Source organism: Zootoca vivipara, chromosome 11 (assembly GCF_965207765.1).
Source record: "Zootoca vivipara chromosome 11, rZooViv2.hap1.1, whole genome shotgun sequence".
Taxonomy (NCBI): Eukaryota; Metazoa; Chordata; class Lepidosauria; order Squamata; family Lacertidae; genus Zootoca; species Zootoca vivipara.
In genome coordinates this window covers 21,169,673-21,196,385 of record NC_142594.1, presented here as the reverse complement: position 1 = coordinate 21,196,385, position 26,713 = coordinate 21,169,673, and the positions used below count along the sequence as shown (strand labels likewise).

Sequence of the window (26,713 nt, the reverse complement as noted above, 5' to 3'; positions counted from 1 at the left end):
TCCAGGAAGAGAACGCCGCGCGCACATCTCGGAATCCCTCAGCACAATACAACCGGCTTCTGCGCCGCAGCCATTGGCTGGCGCTGCGGCGAGAGCGGCGGCCTCATTGGCTTGCCGCTACCTGGCCACGCCCGTTCCCTGCGATCACGTGGGCAGCCGGTATTCCGAAACGCGTTTACGCCTCTCCCTAGGAAGAAAGAGGAGGAGATGCGAGTTCTGCGGGTGCAACGTCTCCCGGATGTCTACGCTAGCGGCGTATTGTCCCGTAGTTGGTTGGCAGGGAAGGGCCAGGGGAGGAGGATCGGGTGGGCGGGTGCGGGAGAAAGGCAGGGAGGCGGGCCGGGCGTCTGCCAGCCTCGGAATGGCCCTGGGTGCCAGTGCTTCAGCCGTGGGGCTGAGCGCTTAAAAGTTTCTGGGGGGGCGGGAAGGCCAGGGGGAGAGGTTTCCCCTGTCCCAAGCAGATCTGGATGGGGGGGCCCTTGTCACCATGGAGGGGGTGCTGTACAAGTGGACCAACTATCTGAGCGGTGAGTAGCCCGGTCCTGCCCTGCCCTCTGCTCCCCTCGCCAGGCTGGGAGGGAGAGACAGACAGCGCGTGTGTTTGTGTGCCAAGGGAAGGGAAGAGGGCAGCATCGCAGGCGCCCCATTCTGACTCTCCCGATGGGTCTCAGCGGGTGGCGGGGGTCCCAAGCATAGGATCCAACTCCTAGGGTCCATTCTCCCCCTACTCAATAAAATATTTGAGGGGGCTGCCCCCACAAAAAAAAGTTGATGGGTATTGTCATTCAAATGTGCCGTGCCATGTGATCGAGTCTGCTTATCTGTGCCCCCCTCCCCCAATATTTTATTCAAGTTGACACCCACGGTCCCAAGCGCTGCAATAGGCAGGCTCAACGTGAAGGTAGCGCATACATCTTTAAGGTGCCTTGGGACTTTTGTGTCGCTCCTAAAGAGGCGCAGCAAGTATAGGATCATGGCTGTCAAGTTTTCCCTTTTCTCGCGAGGAAGCCTATTCAGCATAAGGGAATTTCCCTTGACAGCTATGTGTAGGATCTGCTTCCTTGCCCCCCCAAACCCCATCAAGCAGGGAACGGCTTCAGGTTAAAAGGCGGCAGAGCGCATGAGAAGAGCAGCAGGCTTAGTACCTATCTGGCTACACCTCGGGTTAGACATGATCTGAGCTGGCAAGGTGATGGGGAAGAGAACTTTGCTTGGGACAGTGAATGCTGCCTCTCAGGAAGAAGGCAGCAGGGGACTAGATGGATGAATAAATCTGACTTGGGATGGGGGCAGCATCGTGTGTTTCTGCAAGTCTACACCCGGCACCAGCGTAGCTCCTCTATGTACCGGTATTTTAGAGGGTAAGAACAGAAAGTCAGAGGAATTTATTGATATCAGAGTGATAAATATGATACACAAATATGTACAGTATATGTAGTTGATGCTGATGTTTGTTTTGTTTCTTTCACTTCTGTGTTCAGTGGGGTGTTGTTGTTCTTGCCTTCATCAATTGACTGATGTCTGAGTTTCCTGCCTGCACAGTATATGTGTGTGTCTTAAGAGTGTGCCTGTGCCTTGATTGTGGTGCTCAAAGTGTTGCAAAGCATATCTTCTGTTTGAGAAGTTATCCTTTGGAAGATCAAGTTGTAATACAAATCTGGGTGAGACCTCCAGGTATACGGCTGTATATAAATTCAAATAATAATAACGACAACAACCAACTAACTCAGGGGTAGGGAACCATTTCCAACCAGTGAGCAGGATCCTTACCTTCACCATCCCCTAGCAGACCATTTTGACAGGTGGGTAGGGCCATCCACCTGCCAGTCACCTGACAACACCTTAATGTCACCATTTTCTTTCCCTGGATTATTCCAAACCACATGGGCAGAGGTTCAATGATGTGTAGGCACCTAAGGTCAACTGATTGGCAGTTCCTGCAAACCCCATATATGATGCGAAGTGAAGGAGCAGTGGGCATAGCTAAGAGAAAATGGCTTTGAGGACCGAAATAGGCACATGACCAGAGATTCCTCACTGCTGGATGGGTCATATAGAAAAGGCAGCTGTGCCTAAGAGTTAACTAAGTATCACACAGGAACTTGACTGATGGACTCTGTCAGCTCGCTCACAGAGAGTTGTTACCTGGGCTTTTACCTGCGGTTTAGCTTTTGTCCAGAAGATTTCATTGGGACTAAATAGGCCTAACTCAAATAGCGGTAAATAGACTTTTAAAAAATGCTTCAGCCACTTAGCAGCACAATGTTATGCATGTCTACTAAAAAGTAAATCTTACTGAGCGTAAAGGGAAAACATTCTAGGATTGCAAAGAAAGTATTATAGGATTGCAGCTTTTTACCTGAGGAAGATTCAAATTTCAAACTGTTTCTTGTTTACAGAGCAAAATCTGTAACGAAACAAAACACATAATACATAAATAATAATAAAGCAAAACCCACTCCAGGCATGCATAGCAGATTTCAGCACCTGCATTCCCTCCTGCCCACTCTTAAAACCTAAATAATGTCAGAGAAGTGTCACACTTTCAAATATTTACAATAATTGCATCATCTGCCCTACAAATATTTACAGAGCAAACCATGGCCTGGCGCATGGAATTATTGGCCGGAGCTCACTGTGAAAGAAATCAGAAAGTGTAACAGTTTCTGTCACTCTTCGTTGTAGAGCAACAGAACTACAAGGCTGAATCAGAACGAAGTGTTGCATAAGCACAGAATGACGTTTTGGTTTACAAAAGTTACATTTAAATGAAATGGGTCGTCCTGAACGCTGGGAAAATATATTGATCCCTTTTCACAAACTAGAATCCAGATGCTTGACTCGAGAGTGTGAAACGGGATACTTTAGCTTAATGAGTTCAGAATCTTGCTGCAGTATTTAGCATCTCATCGATATTGGATGACGGCGTTGTACAAGGGCGGTAGGAGTTTAGTGATAGGATAAGGAAATTTGTACGGAGATCAAGAACTAGGGCGTGGGCAGGCAACAGATCACAAAAGAGACTTCCTTCCTCTGTTGCTAAGGTGCCTCCCAAGTCCTCCTCTCCTCTTCCTGGGCTTTTAGTACATTTATCATTCTTTGGTAGCCATGAGATGTATGAATTTGCTTTCCAAAACAAAACTGCCCTGTTCTGTTAATTGAATTCAGCTATGCTGTCCAACGCTGCAACAGCTTCTTTTGGGAGAGGTACAGAGCAACTGCCCTATTCTATCCATGTTTCCCCCAGAAGTAAACTCTGCAGAATTCAGTAGGACTCCTTCTCAAGTAAACATACACAGGGCTGTGCCTAAGAAATGTCCACAAATAAGTTGAGTTTAAGTATTAAGAGGATCAAAGCCCATTTGGGCTGCAATCTTTGTGGTAGATTTTGTAGGAGTTGGTCGTAGTAGTTTCAGTGAGATGTGCTTCTAAATAAACATTGCACAGAACTGCACTATTGCGCTGGTTGGCCAGGAGCCAATCAGTTACTTTAGGAGTGCTTAAGTCATTGCCATGCCCAATTGGGAAGGGAAGGGATGAGTCTTCCTTGCTAGGGTTGAGACAGCTGACAATCAGGTTCTTTCGTTTGCAGTTAATGGGTGGGGAGATAGGGCCGAACTATACCACATATCACCTCATACCACATGTCGTTTCTTCCAGTTTTACACTGTGAGTCATTCTCTCTTTTGATGATTGTAGCTACGCCTTTTTTTAAAAAAAAAAACCCTATCTGATCTTATCATGAAGCTCTATATAGTTTACTTTTTTATTTAAAAAAATCGGTTCAATCAAACAAAACAAAAACTTAACATAAGCCTACTGGATTAGGCCGATTGCCTACTTAATTTAGCATCCTGTTCTCATTTTGGCCATCGAGATACCTACGGGAAGCCTGAAAGCAGGATCTGACCACAATAGTACTTTTCCAACCTATAACTCCCAACAACCAGAATTCAGAAGTAGGGCTAGGTGACGTATATCATCCCAAACCAGATTGAATTCCATATTGTGAAACCGATTTCATAAATTTTGATTTGGCAATGTATCACAAATCATGATGTCTGTTAGGACTGGGCGATAGGATTGTCCCAAACCAGTTTGAAGTCGTGATGTTTGTTTCGTAATTTTTGACTTCGTGATATATTGCGAATCATGATGCGTGTGTGCTATGCAAAAATCACAATGTGAGAAAAACCATGAAGCCAATGCCTCTACGTACCTCCACCCTTATTTCAGACAATGCAATATATATCATGATGTTTGGCTGGTGATACCAGTATATCACGATGTTGAAAACCAGATATCACCCAGCCATATTCAGAAGCATATTGCCTCTGACTATGCAGGCAGAGGATAGCCGTGGTAACTAGTAGCTATTGATAGCTTAATCCTCCATGAATTGATTTAATCTTCTTTTGAAGCCATCCAAGTTGGTGGCCATCAGTAGCTCTTGTTGAAGATAATTCCCTTATTTAACTATTGGGTGAGTGCAAAAGTCCTGTTCCAGCATTCTGCTGCACGTGATGTCTCCATGTTCTGATGTCATGCAAGAGAGAGAACCCCATTTTTCTATCTGCTTTCTCGACATCGTGTTTCCTGTTACGCACCTTTTGTCTAAACTAAAAAGCCCCAGATTTTGTCAGCTTTTCTCATAGAGTTGTTGCTCCAGCCCGTTGATCAGTTTGGTGGCCCATTTCTGAACTTCTTTCTGTTATTCCAATATTCTTTTTGAGCTGAAGCCATCAGAACTGTACAAAGTATTCCCAGTGTGGTCACACCATAGATTTCTATAATGGCGTTATTATATTAACAGTTTTGCTTTCAGTTCCTTTCCTAATGATTCCTAGAATGAAATTCATCTTTTTTTCATAGTTGCCACACACGGGGTCAACATTTTCTTTGAGCTTTTCCCACTTTTTGCCAAGTTCCTGTTGCTGATCCGTCCCCATCCTCTTAGACCCCATGAGTGTATGCGTGAAATTAGGATGTTTTGTCCCAATGTATATCACTTTACACTTGCTGATATTGAACTGCATTTGCCAATTTACTGCCCCTTTGTTAAGTTTGGAGATATTCTTTTGGAGTTCTTCATGGTCTCTTTTGGTTTGGACAACCCTGAACAATTTGGCGGACTCACTAATGGTAAAGGGACCCCTGACCATTAGGTCCAGTCATGAGCGACTCTAGGGTTGCGGTGCTCATCTCACATTATTGGCCGAGGGATGTGGCTAGCATGACTAAGCTGCTTCTGGCGAACCAGAGCAATACACGGAAACACCGTTTACCTTCCCGCCGGAGCGGTACCTATTTATCTACTTGCACTTTGTGGTTTTGAACTGCTAGGTTGGCAGGAGCTCACCCCGTTGCGGGGATTCGAACCACTGACCTTCTGATTGGCAAGCCCTAGGCTCTGTGGTTTAACCCACAGTGCCACCCGCGCCCTAAATCATTTATGAACACCTGCTCAGCCCTAAATCACTTATGAACAAGTTAAAAAGCACATGTCCTAATACCAATTTCTGCATCCACAATCTGAACAATATGTTCTCTCTCTGCATGCGTGCTGATGGCTGCAAGTGGCGCTAATAGTTTTGTGAGACTGTTACCCTTCCAGAAGCCATGCTGGCTCTGCATCAGTAAGAGTGGTTCTTCTGTACGCTTGGGTCATTTTATCTTTAACAATGCTTTCCATCAGTTTCACTAGAACCAGATGTTAAACCAGTCATAGGCAAACTCTGCCCTCCAGATGTTTTGGGACTACAATTCCCACTATCCCCGACCACTGGTCCTGTTAGCTAGGGATGATGGGAGTTGTAGTCCCAAAACCTCTGGAGGGCAGAGTTTGCCTATGCCTGTGTTAAAGTAACCAGCTTGTAATTTCTAGGATTACCCCTGGATTTCTTGTTACGCTAAAAATAGAACCCAATCGTTGCCAGCATTTGATTAACACTGAAAGCATCCCTGCAGTAGGGTTCTTAAAATTTATGTCAATAAAAGGGGTGCATTTTGTTAATACAAATTATCGAGATTTAAAAATATTATTTGGTCTTCAACAGGGCTAATAAGACAATAGTTAGGGCCTGTTTCTGAGCTGGATTTTTAACCCTAAGTAATTTTACTCAACACATTTCTTTTAAATCCCCATTTGTGAAATCATTTAGGAATGTATGCAACTCGGTGGCCTTTGCTGGATAGCTAGCTCAGATTAAATGTGACGTAATAGAATAATATGGCTTTGGGATTAACCCAGTTCAAAGCATGTTTCCATGTACTAACCCCAGAAATTAATCTGCACCTATATTGGGATTGTCTGATAATATTAAATTAGAAGGGTGTGAGTTACTTACGTAACCAAGTTTTGTGGCAGATGCAAGTTCAAACAGTTGCACTCTCAAAAGTACCATATTATGATCACTCCACATCTGTATATATAGCTTTCAGTGGCCTGGTTCTCACAACACAGCAATTTCCCATGACTGCGCAAATGTGGACAGGAACAGGTGCTCCTATGCACAGTGATTAAAACACATTTTACAGTTTGTTACAGAATACTGTAAATTGGTCATGTGCAGGAGGAGGTGTTCTGCCGCTGCAGCAAGACAAAAGAGCATAGTTAAGATTATTTATGATCAGACTCCCAACCGTGAATTAGAGGTTTACATTGACTGAAGTGCTATGTATTACTTACACGATCATTTTTATGCCTTGGAGAGGTCTAAAGCAATTAGCTGCTACTGAACACACTGTTTCATTATCTGTCACCTGAGTTTCCTTGCATATTTATATTGGGTTACTTATTCCCCCCCCCCCCCCGCTACCCTGCCTCCCCCCCCATTTTTTGTAAATAATTTGTATTAATTTTCAATTACTAAAATCCAATATAAACCACATTTTATCAATCTCAAATTACAATTCAGATTCACACACACACACACACACACACACACACACACATATATATATATATATATATACATACACACATATTTATTATAAAGCCAATTATACATTTTGTGTGGCCTCCCGCATGCTAGATTTCAAGGTGAAATGATTTTATTTCATCCTGCTTCCAAGTCTTAATTAATCCAATTACATTCAGTCTTGATTTAATTCCTTATCACAACAGCTACAGAGTTTTTTTACTTCCATTTGTATTAACATATTTAATTTAAAAAAATTCTGCAAGAGGAGTTCTGTATCCCATCTATTTCCTGTGTGTGGTGTTTATCTTATTCATGTTGTTGCCTTTCCCATTCATGCCTCTCTCTATTAAAGAACACAGAGGAACTGAAGTCTTCCTGGCAAGACCTTTCCCCCCACTGGAACTGCAAAAGGGGCTTTGTAGATTAGATTTGGTAATAGAAAGCAGAGGTGTTTTTCCGATAGCATCAGGGCAAGTAGCCCTGGGGAAGCTTGGCTTGTTTGCTTGTACTATTGCAAGTCCTTGGCTTTAATGGACGTATTGGCAGATCTGTGCCTGGCTGCAGCTCAGGATTAAATTAGTTTGTGTGCCAGATGCTGCAAACAGCTGATGCTTGTGTGAAGCTAGCCAGTTTTGCCCAGGAATGACCTACCTCTTTCTGTGTAGTGAAGGTGAAGTTCTTCCAAAGCATAGCGGTGATGGCCGGCAGTAGCCTCCCTCCATTATTCCAGGTGTGTTTGTTCTTGGTTTGTTCTGGAGCTGCTTCATTTTGGCTGTCTTGTTGCCGTGCAGTAGCTGGAGAAGGGGAGCAGAGCATAGGAGCAATTCTGGAACAGACTTTGCAAGAAGAGAGATAAGACTTGGGCTGCAATCTCCTAACCCCCTTTCCCTGCAAGTAAGCCCATTTAATTCAGTATGATTTACTCCTAAGGGGACATGGTTTGGATTGCACCGTTCGCTTGTAACTTAAAAAATGTGTTTGCTGCTAAAGAAACCCAAATTCTGTATATAGGTTGGCTTAGTGTTACATGCAAACCAGGCCATAGAGGTCCCAGGGCAACTCAGTTAATTCTGCCACAAGTTTGGGTTTTAACAAAACTATATGAACTCGCTGTTTTGTGGGGCTTGTCAGCCTGTGAAGGTAGCCCATCTGGGAGAAGGAAAACTCTGATCCTAAACCTTCTCTGCCTTGTGGCTATATATTCATTCATCAGAAAGGTTTTGGTAGTAAACCCCAAGGAAAAGCCGTACCCGCTGCCTTGCAGGACATCTTCAGGAGAAGAAAAGGCTAAGGAGTAAAACCTACACAAATCCAGACTGGGGTCCCTAAGACGGTTGGATGATGTCTTATACACCTCCTTCCATCAACTCCTGCAACCAAGCTGGTGCCAAATACATTGTTCCACTTTCCTTTGGTTTTTTTTAAATTTTATTTATGCTTTTCAAGTTTATACATTTCACTAATTTTAACTTTTCAAAACTTGATTTCCTTCCCCCTCTTTCTGCAGTTCCTTAAATTTATTTTATCTCCTGCTTATATTTATCTTCTGCATATCCAAATTAACTTAATCTGCTCATTTATTCATCTACTTTAAATATATACTCTTATAAAACTGCAGGTTATTACAATAATCCTGCCAATGATCTTATCTGTTTACAATTTATCTGTAAATATTCAATAAACCATTTCCATTCTTTTATAAAAAAAGGTTTGTTATCTTGATTTCTTATTCTTCCGGTAAGTTTCACCATTTTGCATATTTTATATCCATTCTTCCCTTTGCTGGGACTTCTGCTTCTTTCCATTTTGGGGCAAGTAACATTCTTGCCACTGTAGTAGCATACATGAATAAATTTCTGTACAGTTTAGGTAGTTCTGTCCCTATAATTCCCAAATGTTCTGCTTTCCTTTGGACCACATCAGCAAGACTGAAAAGGGGAGTCTTGACGTTTGGGCAGCCCAGGACCTCCAAGCACACTGTCCAGACTTGGACCCCAGCAAATGCAGCAAAAACAACACAAGATGTAGCAGTTACGAGTTGCCAGTCTCTGTAGCTGCAGCAGGCACTGTGATTCTCCAGTGGTTTGACTTCAACCCTGAAGCCCGTAACCCATTCTCTCTCAAGACAGACGGATGCAAACAACAGTTTTGTAAATACCATCTAAATCCATGTATATTCCTTCTGGCTGTGATTAAAAAACCATGTTTCTTCCCAGGCTGGCAGCCTCGATGGTTCATTCTCGCAGGAGGTGTGTTATCCTACTACGATTCACGGGAAGATGCTTGGAAAGGCTGCAAGGGGAGCATCCAGATGGCAGTATGTGAAATTCAAGGTAACTAAGAGACATGAACCTGCAATGTGACTTCCACTGTGAGCTGGAACACATCAATGCCATTCAGACATCTACACGCAGCCTCCTTTGACTGTAAGTAACAAACCTTGGTTTATCAAGCCAAGATATGCTGGAGGCTTAACACACACACCCCATTTGTGCCACTCTTTCTTTCCTTGACACACTACAACGGAATACTTCTTTGCTTAACTAACCAAAGGATTACCTTGATGAGAACAAGCCAGCACCTGAAACCATGGTTTGAAGTTGGTTTCAGATCCTGTCCCCTCCCCCCTGATCCTCATTACCATAGTTTGACCTGTTGGACATAACGGGAAACAGTGGTTAATTGACCTAGGAAATCTTCAGTTACAACACGCTGAGAACGGAAGAGGGAATTGGCAGCTTTCATGGGCACAGAGCTCTTGCATGATGTTGGCTTAGTAAGCTGAGTCAAGTCTAATTCTGTTGATCTTAGTTCATTCTGCAGACAATACGCGGGTAGATTTGATCATCCCTGGAGAACAGTACTTCTATCTGAAAGCCAGTAATGCGGCAGAGAGGCAAAAGTGGCTGATCGCTCTAGGAACTGCCAAGGCCTGCTTGACGGACGTCCGGACACAGAAAGAAAAAGGCAAGCCGTTCTTAGCTGAGACTTCTATCCCCACCTTACTTCCCAGCATCCCAGAGAACAACATGGCAGCAAATATTTAGAACAGTTTGTCTTTTGTTTTGTGGGATCTTCCACACCACAGCCTTTGGGGCTCTATTTAGTTCCAACAAATTTAGTTTGATTCAGCATTACATGGGCACAGAAAGAAAGAATTGCTAACTTTATTCGTCCATTGATTAAATTTTGTCCTCCCTCCAAATAACCCACCTATGGGGGGAAATGGTGATAACAGGTACAGTCGTACCTTGTATCCCGAATGCTTTGGTACTCAGACATTTTGGCTTCTGAATGCCGCAAAACCAGAAGTGATCCGGTTTGCGGACGTTCTGTGGAACCCAAACATCCGATGGGGCTTTCACAGCTTCTGATTGGCTGCAGGACCTTCCTGCAGCCAATCAGAAGCCACATTTTGGTTTCCGACCAACAGACTTCCAGAACGGATTCCGTTCGACTTCCAAGGTACGGCTGTATTTATTTGCAGCAATAAAAAGTATTTCATGATTTAGAAGCTTTATAAAGTTGTTTCTGATCACACCCCTTTGACTTATTTGTGTTATTGCTATTGATTTAGAGTTTACAGAAAACACGGACACTTTGAAAACAAAAATGGCTGAACTTCGGCTGTATTGTGACCTCCTTGTTGAGCAAGTGGCTAAAACGAAGGAAGTCAGCGTGTCTGGTGTTTCAGGAGCTCAGGTAATGTGGTATCAAATAAAACCCGACCTTGTCCAAGGTGCGAGAGAGCTTCACATCCATAGCAGCAATCCCTTCGCTGTAGCATCAATAATATGCTACAGGTGGAGCAGCACTTATGCCACATCCCAAGACCCCCTCAGCTTTTGGCCAGTCTGAAGATGCTGGCCTTTGTCTGCTGCTGTTGGGGGTGGGTTATATTGTATGCTTTTCATTATTTAGAAATTGTTTATTGAGGGTGTTTTCTATGTTCATATTGGTACAACTTTATGGTTCTGCTGTATGGCGCTCCCACTGCATTTATTTTTATTCATTAAATTTATCTCTCGCCCTTCCAAAGAGGCTCTTCAAAACAGCTTTAAAACAATTCCAGTTCAGATGCAGACTGGAAAAAAACCAACATTTAGTAGAACGGGATGTTATTATGGTTGTTAATTAAGAATGGCATGCCCTGGGCACCACAGTCTGAAGCGCTGCAGAGAAAGAGACCCCCATATCATTGTGTCATCTATTGAGATGCTCTTGCAAACAAAAAGAGAGGAGATGTTACCTAACTCACTCCTCTAGGTATAACCTGCCACTAATATTACTGTGCAGCAAAAAACATTTCTATTCTTTGCCTTTTATGCTGTTGATTTATTGTTGTGTTTTTATGTCCTTGTGAACACACACACACGGAATTTTAACTAAATAAGTAAGTTGTTTGTGCAGGTGTGTCAACCTGTGCTGGAAAAAGCAAACGTTAGGAGCCTGGCTTGGGCCAGGCTTGACAGCCTAGAAACTGGGTAGTTCTTGGAAGGTAAAGTCATCTTCCCATTTTGCAGAATGGAATTGATATGGGAGCACTGTTGAAATCTACCTGCACCACCTTTCTGAAGACCCTTGAAGATTGTATGCACATTGCAAACGCAGCCTTCTCTTCAGAGCTGCTTCCGCCTGAATCTCCCAATGTTTCCAAACCGGACCAGGTAAGCTTAAGTGCAACCTCTGATCCTAAGGTGGCAATCCACCCTTCCCTTGGTTGCACTATTGTTCAGCACTGCATTTATTTAGCAACTTCGGAATGCACAATTTAACTAGGAGGCTGCTGTGCTAGTTTGCCTGTTTGAGTTGTACCCAATTTTAGAACTTTGGAAGTTAAAGCGTACAGTCAAACCTCGGTTGTTGAATGTAATCCGTTCCGGAAGCCCTTTCAGCTTCTGAAATGTTCGACATCTGAGGCGCGGCTTCTGATTGGTTGCAGGAGCTTCCTGCACTCAAGCGGAAGCTGCATCGGACATTCGGCTTCCGAAAAACGTTCGAAAACCAGAGCATTTTTCTCTCAGATTTTCATTGTTCAGGAGCCAAAAAGTTCCAAAACGGAGCCGTTCGGGAACCGAGGTTTGACTATACAATAAATCAAGCTGAGGGTCGAAGACATTTTGCAGTATAGTCATTGGTGAAGTGTCCAGTAAGACCTATTTGATAATCAGAAGGACAATGATTAAAGAAGAAAAAAGGGAAACTGACCCTTGAGACCATGAAGAGCAGCATACTTCTATATACTGGTAGAGGGCCGGTCCAAAACATTTTGCCGCCTGAGGCAAAAGGACAAGATGGTGCCCTTCTCATTCCACGTATAGAATGGCAATGGGAAGCCTCTTCCACCGCACTTGAGGGTAACAGCTACTTTAGGGGGTTCAGGGCAACCTAGCTTAGGAGACTTGGAGGAGAGGGGGATGAGGCAGGAATGCCATTCAGCATCTTCCACATCAGATGATTGCTTCACCTGCCTAATGGTAGGGCATAGGTTTGTGTCTTGAATCCTTCCATATTCTTTGGATGTAGCTAAGGAAAGCTGAAGCGGACAGTGGGAATTGGCAGTGCCACAAACCTAGCCATCAGAATAGCTGCTGCTGACTGTGAGGAGGAGAAGGGGTGAGGCAGTAGGGACATTGGCACTTGTGGGGTCAAACTGGCGCTTCTTGTATGCCCACACAGTACCAACATCCTTGCCACTAAGGAGCATTCTTGCTGCTAAGGAGCAATGAGTCTGCTGGTCAGATGTGAGGGGTGCCACAGTGGCACTCTGAAGGAAAGTACGTTTCTGAGCTTTAATGATACTAGCATTAAAAGTTTTCTTTTTCTTTCCTCCCCACAGCTCATACCTTCCATCTTATTTAGCCGCGATATATCAGAAAGGTACGGTGCACTGTTTTTTCTTCATTCAGTTGTAGAAATTCTCAGGGTCTGACTCTTGGGATGAAGCCAGTTATGCATCACTGTTAGAAATAACAAAGAGAAGAAGCCCAAAAGCATGTTGTTGAGGAGTGTGCATGTGTATATGTGTTCAATATATAATATACATTCTTTAAGCTGTTCCGAAGGAGCCATCCTCTAGATCTCACCACCTGAAATAGGATGCATATTAATTCCAAGAACCTGATGGATATCAGTTTATTTCTATTGTCAAGGCAGTGCTACTGAACCATTTTAAGCTGTGTTCTCTTATTTTACAAATCTTGGGTTATACTTTTTTTATAAAAAAACCTGAATATGTACAGTGGTCCCTCGGCTTACGAACTTAATCCGTTCCGAATGCACATTCGTAGGTCGAAAAGTTTGTAAGTTGAAAAGCGGTTTCCCATAGGAAAAAAAATATTCAGAAAAATTCGTAAGTCGAGGAAACCGCATTTAAAATTCGTAAGTCGAGGAAACCACATTTAAAACCGCCAGCGGTTTCCGTTCGGATGTAGAAAAATTAGTAAGCGTGCAGCCATTTGTCCCCTTCGTAAGTCGAAAACATCGGATGTCGAGTAATTCGTAAGTCGAGGGACCACTGTACACTAAAAATACATATTAGAGGCTGCAGAGCTCCTTTTAAATAGTAAACCGATTCTGTGACTTCCTGCCCCAATCCTGGGATGCCTTGGGAGTGAAGCTGCATTGCATTACATCACTCCCAAAGCATTCTGGGAAGTGTGACTGGCATGAAGTGGCACAAGGCCATCTCTACTGTGTCTTGCCTTCTGCACTTCCGAGCGAAACCCACTAAGGTAAGCGACAATCCCATGCTGGATAGTTCGGAGAAATTATATTGTTCAAAAACTGTAATCAGAAAATTCTGTTTAAAACAACAACAGCAAACTTTATTGAGCAAACAGGGTTCTTTTCTTTTGTTCCTCCCAGGAAGATGGAATTAAAAAACTGTGAAAACGGATCTGTGTATGCAAACACCAACAACCTTCATGAGCGATCCCTGATTGATAAACTGACCCCTGACCCCCTGAAAACTGATAAGATGGACTGCACAAACACGATCAAGGATGATTTGGCAGGTAAATTCATCAGTGGTTATTATTCAGAATCAATGGTGTTGACATGTCCACTTTTCGGGTTTTTTTTACCAGTGTTCTGTCCGTCTAAATGGAGCATATAAATTAATATTGTGATTTAATGCAACAAGTGTGTAATTTGAAACTTCTGTATACTCTTGGCTAAAAAGAAATTGAGAAAGCCACTGGTGTGGAGGCAGTCATTCTGAAGTCTATTATTATTTCATGTTTGTCCCGCCCTTCTTCTGAGAATCTCAGGGCAGTATAAACAACTCTCTCCCACTCCCCTTTTATTCTCATGAAGCAAAGTTACCTCACAGTTAAAGTATGGTTCTGCCAAGAGATACTGACTGGCCCTAGACTGAGTGGGGGATTTGAACCCAAGTCTCCCTGTTCTAAGTCTTGAAACTCTAACCACTACACCACACTGGCTATGCATAAATCCAGAGACAGATTTCGGCAAGCTACATCCATCTCAAAGTTTTCCCGTTCAGATTCTGTACGGGTGAGAAGCTGCACAGATGAGCAAGCGAGCATGCCTGCAAAACAGGATATTACTTAAAGAACGATACAGAAGATATAAAATCCACCGCAGTCTTTCCCCCTCCCTTTTGCTTACATTCAGAGGCAGGTCACCAAGTTTAGTTTTCTGAAGATGTCTCTACCTTTAAATCCAAGGTGGTGGCAATGACGATGGAGAGGACCAGCTGCTGCCAAAAGAGGACAATCAAGACGACAAATCTTTAAAGCCTGTAGTGGAATCGGCAAAGAGCTCAACAGCATTGCAATCGGAAGAGAAATCAGACAAAGCTTTGCCTACTTTTTTCAGCGCTATGAGCATTAGGTAATGTGCCACCTGGACAGAAATTGCATGGAGAACCTTGAGGAATGGAGTTCAGTCCATTAAGGGGGTGAATTTGCTCTATGCCCTCAGTTTTCTGTACAGAAGGAGAGGGCAGGCTTTGGGGAGCATGGGGAGCTGCTATCTTCTGAGTCTGACCACTGGTCCTTCTAGCTTAGTATTGTCTACACATTTAGTAATACTTGGATGTCTGTCACACAGCAACAAATCAATTTTATCTGTTGCAGACAAATATGAATATCTAGGTAACACGGGAGCATGCAAGTGCATACATTTCTGGACATGATACTATCAACGTTATGTTGATCTCTTCTATAAAATACATGTAATCAAATTCTTGGTATACCTGAAAAGCCCTTTTCCACTCTGTGGGTTTCTCCAGTTGTATCATTTCAGCGTTATCCCCGTTGTGAAGACGAATAACGTAAATGGCTTTGAAATAGGATTAAAGTGGAATTACCCCATTTACCTCTGATTGCAGTGTGACCTTGGAATTCTTACTGTGCTCTTTGTGTTCTTCCCCAAAGGTTTAGTGATATCAAGCTTTTTGAGGATGGAGGTATACCCACAGAAGAATTTCTACAATCTTGTAATGAAATAGTTCCAGTCTTGGGTATGTGATTGCTTGTTTCCTCTGTGGCATATATTGCACAGTGAATATCCCTGCTTTGCTATTGAAGCCTTAGTGGTTCCATTAAGAACATAATGATAAAGTGTGGCTTAGTGAGACATCAATGAATCTAGCCTATTTTTACCAAGCTTGTGTGCTCTTCCTTTCACCTCTCTTCCTTCAACCCTCTCCTCCTCCCTTGTGGTCAGCAGCAATAAGTTCAGAAGCTTTTGCTTTTGATAACCAGAACTTGCCATGTCATTCAGACCCGCCCAAAATGCAGTTAATCTTCATTGAGGTTAGTTAGCTTCAGAAACCTTGGTTAATATTAACCACAGTTTACTGGATTTGGGCAACACAACAAGCTGTGGCTAACCCAAAACAAAAAACCTCCAAAGTACTATACCCACTTATGTTGGATGAAGACAGTGGGGGGTGGAATGTGTGAACCCAGGAATAGACTAGTCTTGTTCACATGATCAGAATGTGTTGTGTGAACAGAGCAGTGTGTTGTTTGGGCATCCTTGCCCTCAAAGAGAGAATAAACCACATGCATACCACCTTGAGTGTCATGATGGAAGAAAGTAGGATGTAAGAACAAAAATATAAACAAATCTTATAAATGTAGCCAGCACAGACCTCTTATTTTACGATGAATGTACCCGATGGCTTGCCTTTTAAGCTGTCTGAGACTTTGTGGTTGCCTTTGATCCAGTGAAAAGTCATGGAATTACCCAAATCATCGTTCTAGACAAGAACTCCTTTTGGTTACAAAATGGAGCGGAAGCCCTGCTCTATAGGGGATGCAAATATTCTTGCGTTCTCAACCTAGCTCCTCCTTCAGCTTCTTTCATGCTTTTGAATGCCTTCAAGAAAACTCAGAGGTGTTCAATCCTTTCTGCCCTGTTGCCTGCCTGTTATCCAGGTTGAGTAGGTGGAAGCTAAAGCTGACCTTTGAGGTCTTGAAAACTCATCTTCTTTCTCCTAGACAAACTTGGGCCCACAGTCTTTGCTCCCGTTAAAATGGATTTTGAAGGGAACATCAAGGTAATGGCTTCAGCTTAACATTCAGTTCTTTAATGATAACTATTTTTAAAATGAAAAAAAAATGATGCTGAAATAATCTTGCAGGTGCTGTTCAGGAAGTCACTCTGTGCTTGGTTCTTTATGTGGTTATCCGGACATGGGCGCAACCAGGATTTATGTTTTTTTTGGGGGGGGGGACAGGACACCTCCTGTCGTCATCCTCTGTCTGCTTCTGTCTAGCAGATTCAGAACGAAATGTCTCAACAACAGTTGTTTTCAATTACTTTCTTCTGACCCCAAGTGCTCAGAAAAATCTGTCAAAACATTTCAGATATTCTGATCATTTCTACTTTTAGTTAAGTATATTTATTTATTTACTTGATTTAGGGAACAGCTGCCCCCCCTCTGCCCCCCCTGGCTATGCCCATGTCTCTGAACTATGAGTCCAGAGACATTCTTCCATGAGTTGTTAGGCCTTGCTTAAAGGTAAAGGGACCTCTGACCATTAGGTCCAGTCGTGACCGACTCCGGGGTTGCAGTGCTTATCTCGCATTATTGGCCGAGGGAGCCGGCGTGCAGCTTCCGGGTCATGTGGCTAGCATGACTAAGCCGCTTCTGGCGAACCAGAGCAGCACATGGAAACGCCGTTTACCTTCCCGCTTGGAGCCGTACCTATTTAACTACTTGCACTTTAATGTGCTTTCGAACTGCTAGGTTGGCAGGAGCTGGGACCAAGCAACGGGAGCTCACCCCATTGCGGGGAATCAAACCGCCGACCTTCTGATCGGCAAGCCCTAGGCTTTGAGGTTTAACCCACAGCACCACCTAGGCCTTGCTTCCCTCAGCCATTTGCCATGGCGAGATGCCTTGCAGCTGAGTATTTGAATCCAAGACCCACATTGTTAGGGTGGACTGTGTGGTTCTTTCCTAGATGTCACTTTCCCCAAGAAACCACTTAGTTGGGCCAAATTATGTGGTTACTAATTGTGATGCAGTGTGGGAATTTGCTCCACCCTACCTGGCAAGTGTCTTCTGTTCCTTCCCTGTTGGATGCCCCTCACTATATAATTTCTGGGTATGGGCCTGCCAGAGATACTGACCACCAAAGTGTGTGATCTGGTTCTCTCTCCCGTCTAGAAAGTAAATCAGAAATACATAACCAACAAAGATGAGTTCACCACTCTTCAGAAAATTGTCCTGCATGAACTGAGCTCTGAAGAGGCAGCACTTAGAAACTCTGCCACGCAGGCCCTCCTCTGGCTGAAAAGGTAGGTTGTCTAACTTTTGGGGAATGGGTGAGGCTGGTTGCACTGCTAACCAAGATCCATTTTGGGCCAAAACCAAATATCCAGCTAAGACATACCAACTGAAAACAACAGACTTTTGCAATAATTTGTTTTATAATTTCTGTAAATTTTTGTGAATTGCTAATAAAGATTTTTTTATTTAAAAAAATATGAAAACAACAGACTTAAGTTTGTTGGTTTTCGCAGTGCAACTCTACGACTAACACTAGATATAACCCAGTTATTGCTTTTTAATTTAGATTCTAGAAGAATGCAAAGGGCACATTTAATGATCACCGGTGACAGTAAACATGGTCTGGGGCCTACCTCCTGTGGACTCCCTTTCCTTGGTCTGGCTAGTGAATTCCCCACCCTCAGGGAACAGAAAAAGGCTCGATACAGGCGTTAGATATCAATAGAACTTACATAAATTGTTCAGAGATTCTCTCAGCCTGCCTTCAAGCATATTGAGGCTGCTAGCAGACAGAAGGGTAGGTGGGTTTCTCCATTTGGAAATGATCGTGGCTCTTTTCCTGTAAACTGCAAACAGAATTTGCAACTGCACTTGATCTTAGCCCAAAGGCCAAGAAGCCCTAATGGTGGCCAAGAGATTGATACTGAGGAATTGGAAGAATAAAGATAGGATACCCTTTAACCAATGGATTGACAGTATGACCACACTCGCAGCTTATGAATGGACTGCTTGCAGATGTAGACTTTGTTTGGATAAATACAACATTTGGAATGAGTTTATACAGGATGTAGCAGGCTATTAATATCTACATATGTATTAGGATAGTAATATAATGTCAATTTATAAAAGAATGTATGGGAGTATACTACGTTGTACATGTGTGTGTGTGTGTGTGTATGTGTGTGTGTGTGTGTGTGTATTTCTCTACACATTCTTGTTCATTTTTCTCTTCCCTTTTTTCTCTGTATCAATTTATTTCTTTATAATTGAAATTATTCCAATAAAATATTAATACACACACACACACACACAAACCAGAATTGCAACTGACTTTTCACACTATTGCGGATGCTACAATTTTTCGGTATCTCCATTCTGCTATACAGTCGTACCTTGGATCCTGAGTGCCTTGCGACTCGGACGTTTTGGCTGCCGAATGCCGCAAACCCGGAAGTGACTGTTCTGGTTTGCAAACGTTCTATGGAACCCGAACGTCCAATACAATTTCTGTGGCTTCTGATTGGCTGCAGGAGTTTCCTGCAGCCAATCGGAAGCTGCGCCTTGGTTTCTGAACATTTTGAAAGTTGAACAGACTTCCAGAACAGATTCTGTTTGACTTCCAAGGTATGACTGTATTTTATCCACACCTGTAGGTGTGACAGAGCTGCTGTGGCTGGAGAAGGTGTGATTCACCAGAACAGCCGTTTGAAGCTCAGCACGCTTTATAACCTTTGCAGGGGCAGCTTCTCTTCTCTTCTTCTTTCTTTTCTCTATTAGCACAATATCCATTAAAGATTATCATGCCATACAGCTTTAAAAAAAATTAATTGTTAATAAATCCTTTCTGGTCACTGCCTTTTGAGCAACACTGTTAACACTGGCAACCAGAATGGGGTTTCCCCCCACCCAATATACCACTGCCCATATTTTCTATTAAAAATATATATTTTAAAGTAGCAATTTCAAGCGACAGTATGTGCTCTAACTTCGTTCCCTTGTTCCAAACAGGGGTTTAAAATTTCTGAAGGAGTTTTTGAAAGAGCTAAAGAATGGAGAGAAGAATATTCAAACAGCATTGAGTAAGTGCAGAATATTTTGCAGAAAACTATGGAACTCCACATTTTCGAGGGTGGCAGAGGGGAAACTGGCTTAATTCACTCACATCATCACATGTACTGAGTGAGAGCGGTGTTTATAATGAAAATCATACTTGGAAATTAAACATGTTTGCTTTAAGAAGGAGCGTTAGTTCGATTTGTTATTTTGCCAAGCCCCTTAGACAGTCTCAAAAACTTGTCCTCTGCATTTACAAAATGTTTACCCCCCCCCCCTTTCTGTCGAATTACAGATAATGCTTATGGCAAAACGTTACGACAATACCACGGCTGGGTTGTCCGAGGAGTTTTTGCGGTGAGTGAGCTTTTTTAGTTAACAATCATAAGAGTAGATTTCTTTAAACTCAGTTATTTTACAGATCATAGACACACCCTCTGGATATATTCATGTATTGCAATGAACTGGTTTTCTGATCTTTGCCTCTGACTGCTAGTTCGCACAGACACTGTAAGCCAGCAGAGAGTTGAACTCAAACTCCAATCAGCCCTTGCCATTGGTCAGAGATGATGGGAGTTGTAGTCACGGGTCCCCCACCCCTGCTGTCAGCAGTAATGCCATTGACTTACCTCTGGCATTTCAAGAGCTTACCAAGAATAAAGTTGTTTTATGGGCAGGAGGCTGGCTACTCAATGATAGAACCATAGAATTATAGTTGGAAGGGACCCTGAGGATCATCTCTAGTCCAACCCCCAGAAATGCAGGAATATGCAGCTGTCCCATACAGGGATCGAACCTGCATCCTTGACATTATCAACACCACACTCTAACCAACTGAGCTATCCAAAAGTGGTGCTGAGTCATTTCTCCAACTGACCAGCTGTGAGTGTGGCATTTCCTCACCAAGCATGACAGAAAAACATATATATTTCAGGGAATGGAGGACAGAATTCTTTTCTTCCTTCCCCCTCTCCTTATCCATGCCTACACAGGAATAAGCCCCATTTAATTCATTGTGGGTTACTCCTGAGTAAATGGGTCTAGGACTGTAGCCTAAATTGGCAGCTCCCTCTGCTGTTTAATCTGGGAAACGATGCTGGGAGTCTACACAAGCCAATTGTGGTTGCGTTGTTTTGTTTTGGGATTTGGATAAAAACTGGGTTGCTGTTACTCTTTTTCAGTATAAGAATGCAACGTACTTACCCTTGGGTTGACACTCCAGCAGAATCAGGGGTGCATGAGGATTTGGAAGTAGTAGCACAGAACATTTACCTTATTACAACATTTATATCCTACTTAACCTTCAAAGAGCTCAAGGCGGCATACATGGTTCTCTCCCTTCCCATTTATCCTCACAACAGCCCTGTGGTGTAGGCTAGGACTCCCTCCAGAGGTGCTTTTCACTGCGCATTTATGATGACTTGTGCCCGTAGGAGCAGTCATACGTGAGCCCACTTTTAGTACTGTTTGTATTGAAGCTGCATATTGGTGTATTCTGCAACTTTTCAAAGTGTTTGTGTTGACTTTTAAAGCCCTAAATGGCCTTGGCCTTGTGTACCTGAAGGAGAGTCTCCACCCCTGTAATTTAGCTCAGACACTGAGGTCCAGCTCCGAGGGCCTTCTGACTGTTCCCTCACTATGAGAAGTGAAGTTACAGGGAACCAGGCAGAGGGCCTTCTCAGATGTGGCGCCCACCCTGTGGAACACCCTCCCACCAAATCCCAAGGAGATAAGTAACTATGCAACTTTTAGAAGACATCTGAAGGCAGCCCTGTATAGGGAAGTTTTCAATGTTTGATATTTTATTATGTTTTTATATTCCGCTGGAAGCCGCCCAGAGTAGCTAGGGCAACACACTCAGATGGGCGGGGTACTACTACTACTACTACTACTACTAATAATAATAATAATATACCACAAAGATTCAGCTTTATTTTTGTTCTGCTTTTGTTGAACTAGAACCCCTCCCGACAGCAGTAGCACAGTAGCACTGGGGAAGCGTCACAAAACCAACAAATAAAGCGCAATAAATCCACCACCAGTGCTGTACAGTCATACCTCGGAAGTCGAACGGAATCCGTTCTGGAAGTCCGTTCGACTTCCAGAACGTTCGAGAACCAAGTCACGGCTTCTGATTGGCTGCAGGAAGCTCCTGCAGCCAATCGGAAGCTGTGGAAGCAGCAAAGGACGTTTGGGTTCCAAAGAATGTTCGCAAACTGGAACAGTCACTTCTGGGTTTGCGGCATTGGGGAGCCAAAACGTTCGACTTGCAAGGCGTTCGACTTCCGAGGTACAACTGTATTATTATTTTGTTGAGAACGTGTTGCAGAATGCAACCACAATAAAACACCTGTCTGGAGGGGCTCCATAGTCTCTTGCTCCACCATACACATTTGTTAGGTCATTATTTTGCAGGACTCTTTGCTGCCTTTCAAAGAGCCACGCCCACCTAAAAGTTTGCTCATCTCCCGCCGCACCCTTCCCAGTCTTTGTGCACAATAGTTACAATCAAAAGACACCATGTGGATCTCCTTTGCTTCTGTTCCTTGCAGCTTGCGCTAAGGGCATCTCCGACCTACGGAGACTTTGTGGCTGCGCTCTCTCTCGGAGAGTGCGAGAACCAGGAGGAAGCTTTTTACAATGGAATGCAAAGGGACCTCGACATCTACCTACCGGCCATGGAGAATCAGCTCTGCATCTTGGACGCACTGTATGACGAACACGGGCTGGAGTCGGACGAAGTGGTGTGATCACCAGCCCCACGCAGTGCCTCGCAAATTCAGGGATTGTGTCCGCTAACATAGCTTTTTATCCCCAGAAAGCTATTCTGTTTCTTTGTGATTTTTCCATGCTTGGGAAGGGACTCGGCGCTTCCTTTTTTATACACTTTTATTACTATTACTATTATTATTTGAATGCTTGCTCGTGTTTAAACGCAAAGGTGCTATACTTCCAGGCGAGATTGTGACTGTCCTGATGGCAGGTACCTTAAGCCGAATCTCGTGGTGTTTGCTGTGTGGCAGGCCATACATGGCGGTGGCTCCAAGAGCTGTAGTTTAGTACCGTGGCGTTTAGTACCATTGGGCTGAATAGTTCAGAGCCTTTCCTTTACTGGCGAAACGGCCGCAGATCGAATCAACAAAAGCAATAGTAGCGTTCAGTCTAGTGGCTGTAAAACGTAGCCAGGATTTGCAAAGCTACACTTCCCATTTTAGTGCAAGTCTTCCTTGCAGGTTAAATCATACCCAGAACCCAGGGTCTAGTGTCACAAGTAACCAACTGCTTTCATCATGTTGAAGCAATTGGCTGCATTCCTCCACGTAAGTTGAAACGAAGGATCTGCCCCATGCTCACTTACCATGGTGACAGACGACTGCTGACCTCTTAAGGCTGTGAACGTGCTTCCATTGCTTACAAGCTGATCTTCTCGTGCTAAGCCAGAAGCACTGGGAAATTCCTCGTGCCACAACGATCATGTATCTTGCACACTGCCTGTCTCTGCTCCAACAGAAGGTGGAGGGAAGGGAAGAATGCACCACTTTGCTCCAGCACCCCCTGGTTGCAGATGCTTTCTAACTTCCGGGTTCACTTGCTTTTGGAATCAGTAGAACTCTCTGCGAGTTAGGATAGCAGCTTTTGCAGCCTGTGCTTTAGAGGCCTATTTGAAACCAAATCATAAGCATTCCGTGTCTGTATTTGAATCATTCTCAACTCTGGATTGCAAAAAGACTGGATTTGGAGCAGAATCTGTGGAATGGTGAATCAATCCATAAACAACTGTCTTCTTCGGAGTAATTGGAAGCCTTTTTTTTTGTTAGGTCCAGGTGTAATTTTAGAATACATGAGCGTTTCCACTGCTTTTTTTTTTTTAAAAAAAATTACTAGGTTTGTCTAATCAGAGTTCAGGGTGAACAGCTTTCCTTACAATTATATATAAAATTCGCCTCTGGTATATGAAAGCTGGTATAGGAAATGTGTATTTATATAGGCACTAGTAGTGTTACTGGAATTACTTCTGAGTTCTTACAGACAAGGGAATTCAAAATGTTACATGATACCTGGGCAGGAACAAGTAGCGTGTCGTGTTCCCCAGACTTAAGGGCTACATATCAATATATTGCCAAAACCAGTCTTTGGCTCAATGTTCCCCTCCCAGAAAACTGCCACTGCAGTTTCTCTGTTTGTCCCTTCTGTTGGTTCTTCTCATTCCCCTGGTTCTTCTGTCTCGTTCTTCTTCCTCCCTGTGTGTCGCATTCTCCCCACATGCAAGATGGAACCTTTGTTTTCTTGAAATCCTTTGGGGTCATTGGTCTCATGTGGAGGATATGGATAGACTAAGGCGAAATTAGGTTGCAAAATCATGAAGAAACCAGTTCCAGTACCCTCAAACACTTTCCACAATGGGATTCCCATAGAACAAGTGTTTTTTAAAAAAATAATAAATAAAAAAAGAAATCCACATTATAATTGAAACATACCTATGGACCTCTGTTGCCTTTAGGATTGAAATAGGGGATCACTGAGTCAGTAGTTTAAAATAAAGCTTTAAACAAATTAAAGCACAAATTTAGGTACTTGAATTTAGACACCACAAGATCTGCTTGGGCTATAAAATTGCAAAGAATCTAGAATCTGGAAAATTCAGGGAAATTGTATTGTTGGGCACAAATGCTACCGTTAATACAGCCCTGCTTTTAGCCACTGGCACAGAAGTCAACAGGATTACTCCAAACACAGTCATATAGAGGCTGGCGCAAACAATGTAACAAAGCATAATTCAAAGATCCCTCCAAAAGTTCCCTCCTAAAACAACTGCCAAGAACCTGAGGGAAAACTATACGTATACACCAATACATAACATACCCTGACTTTGATAAATACCCAAGATGGCGAGCAGGGTCATAAATGTGTGATTCAATAGAGCAGCCTTTCTACACCTTGGGTCCTCAGATGTTGTTGGACTACAACTCCCATCATTCGTAGCCAATATGGCCAGCACGTCAGGGATGATGGGAGCTGTAGTTTAATAACATCTGGGGTCCCAAGGGCAATAGAGAAACGTTCAGCCAATAGCCTTATTTTTATTTTGAACTTCTGGTGCTCACAATGTATCATTTCCCATCATTTATTTAGATATCTGTTTTGAATATTTGTTGATAAGATAGTTGCAACTTAAGAAATTTCAGTGAGGTAATATTTGGGGCAGGGGAACCCAACTTTGAATTTCTCTGTTTGAATGCACAGCACCTAGATCTCTGAGGCACTTTACAAATGTTGTTGTTGAGATTCCGGGTGAGGGAATTTCTCACTTGTGCCATCATCGTACCTTAATCCCCTCTGCAGCAATGCAAAAAATTAAAGGAAAGACTTCCCTAATCCTCTAAATTCACTACGTGCATTGGCTGTTATTTTAGATAGGTCATAACATTTGAGCTGCAGCAGGGGGCATGTTTTCCAGTTATCTCTTCATCATTCCCAAGTGAAAATCCAAGATGGAGGATCTTTCGCTATTTGTTTAGGCCTATAGAGTCTGGTTTATGTGACCAAACTGAATTAGGTAGATTAAGAGGGCCTGTGCAGAGATGATCATGTGATATGTTCCCCATGTACTCTGCTCTCATTGCCTCTCTTTATATCCACCATTCTCGCCACTTCCAGTAGCTTGACAAGAGGTAAATTTCGAGTTGAAAGCTAGGAACAAAACCCTTCCCCTGTGGGGTTTGTTTGTTTGTTTGTTTGTTTTAGGCTTTAAGTGGCACTCAGTCTGCATCTGCTTACAGCAACAGCTGCCCATCATTTTATAGCAGGCACTTGTGCCAACAGCATTTTATTTTGCGTGTTTCCATTTTGTCATTTTTTCCTCAGAACATCACCTTATCTTCAGCTCCCCCCCCCCCCTTGAGCAGGTTGGGTCTTCCTGGAATGGTCAGTTTCTCTCTTCCAGCAAACACACAAAGAGAGATATTCTGAAAAGTAGCATTTTTTTTATAATGCCGGGCCTCTAGAATGCCTATTTTGTTTGTCAAATGACGTTGCCTAGCAGTTGGCGGCATGGAAGCCATTTTGTATATAGACTGTGCAAATAAACACAGCCGTCTGCCTAGCGGACAAAATGGCTGGTTCTCTTAACTCTGCTAAGTGTCAGCGTTTTAGAGGATAGCTGAAGTGTTTTGAGGTTCAAAAGAATAATGAGGGGTCCCTTTCAGCTGAACTACAAGCACGCTTCAAGTGTCAGCTAAGTGGTTAACATGTGTCACTGACTTGTGTCACATGAGCAACAGTGAATTGCAATTAGCTGTATGTCCTGGCGCATTTCTGTCATCTGACTCCCTTAAAAAAAGAAAAGAAAAAAAGGCTGGTAGATACGTATTCTCAGGGATTTGAGCAGCAAGGGCAAAAACCCAGTAATCTTTAAAGACTCTGATTGTTCATGTAAATAATGTTGTAGACCAGTTGAGACTTCCTGCAAAGTGCATTTCTATTCTAAACTGTATGAACAGTGGACTTTTGCACAAGACATAAGAAGCTTCCAAAACTGTACTGTGTGTGAATTGCTGTCGGCATGTTTGACTTGCACTCTGTATATCTTTGTAGAGTACATGCCTGTTGTGTCTGAATGAAGAACAAAAGGTTTTACTAGAGTTACCCCCACCCCACCCCACAGGAGTCCCCAGTATGTGCTGTGTTGATTTGATGTTTTGTAATGTTTCCTTTTGACAACACAGGTAAAGTTACCAGAAGACAGCCTGAAGGGCATAGTGGCATATATCACGAGACTGACATCATGACATTCTCATGATTCGTTACACGGGAATGGCAAATGTTTTGAGACTGGCTATACCGACGGATCACAGCAGGGGTCTTGTTCTTAAAAGAAATATTCCTTTAATATATATATATATATCAGAGAATAACTTATCCTAGTAGAAGTCATGGTAGGAAAACTATAAAATTCTATTTATTATTACCACTCCCTCTCCCTTCATTTGAACATGTTGCATGGCTTGGGAAATGGTCAACACTTATGCAATTACTAGGCACTGGGTACAATCCAGAGATTTTTTTTTATTAAAAAAACACACACCGGCGTTTCCCCATTGACCACACCGACATGTGGAATGCACTCTGCAATGCTTTGATGATGACAATAAAACTTCCTTTGATTTTATTGTGTCTAAATGGCGGTGGTTATTTCTTCTCTGCAGTGGCGCCCGCGCTGTGGGACTCCCTCCTCTCAGATGTCAAG

At 43.1% G+C, this 26,713-nt stretch overlaps 1 protein-coding gene across 1 annotated transcript; it reads left to right on the top strand.

The window, feature by feature from the left end:
- Window positions 1–262: 262 nt before the first annotated feature.
- Window positions 263–26,635, top strand: PLEKHA8 (pleckstrin homology domain containing A8). Its single transcript, XM_035130298.3, has 14 exons — window positions 263–527; window positions 9,140–9,256; window positions 9,735–9,890; window positions 10,501–10,625; window positions 11,447–11,590; window positions 12,763–12,803; window positions 13,791–13,939; window positions 14,615–14,780; window positions 15,326–15,411; window positions 16,397–16,455; window positions 17,572–17,702; window positions 19,423–19,493; window positions 19,763–19,824; window positions 22,020–26,635. The coding sequence occupies exons 1-14, from the start codon at window positions 488–490 to the stop codon at window positions 22,215–22,217; spliced, it is 1,545 nt and encodes a 514-aa protein (XP_034986189.1). The 5' UTR covers window positions 263–487; the 3' UTR covers window positions 22,218–26,635.
- The last annotated feature ends 78 nt before the right edge of the window (window positions 26,636–26,713 follow it).

Bases quoted from the DNA above. Each gene is read 5' to 3' on its own strand.
- PLEKHA8 (XM_035130298.3), top strand. From the start codon at position 488: ATGGAGGGGGTGCTGTACAAGTGGACCAACTATCTGAGCG. The intron at 9,891-10,500 runs GCAAGCCGTTCT...CTATTGATTTAG, and splicing joins CCGGACACAGAAAGAAAAAG to AGTTTACAGAAAACACGGAC. The intron at 11,591-12,762 runs GTAAGCTTAAGT...TCCTCCCCACAG, and splicing joins ATGTTTCCAAACCGGACCAG to CTCATACCTTCCATCTTATT.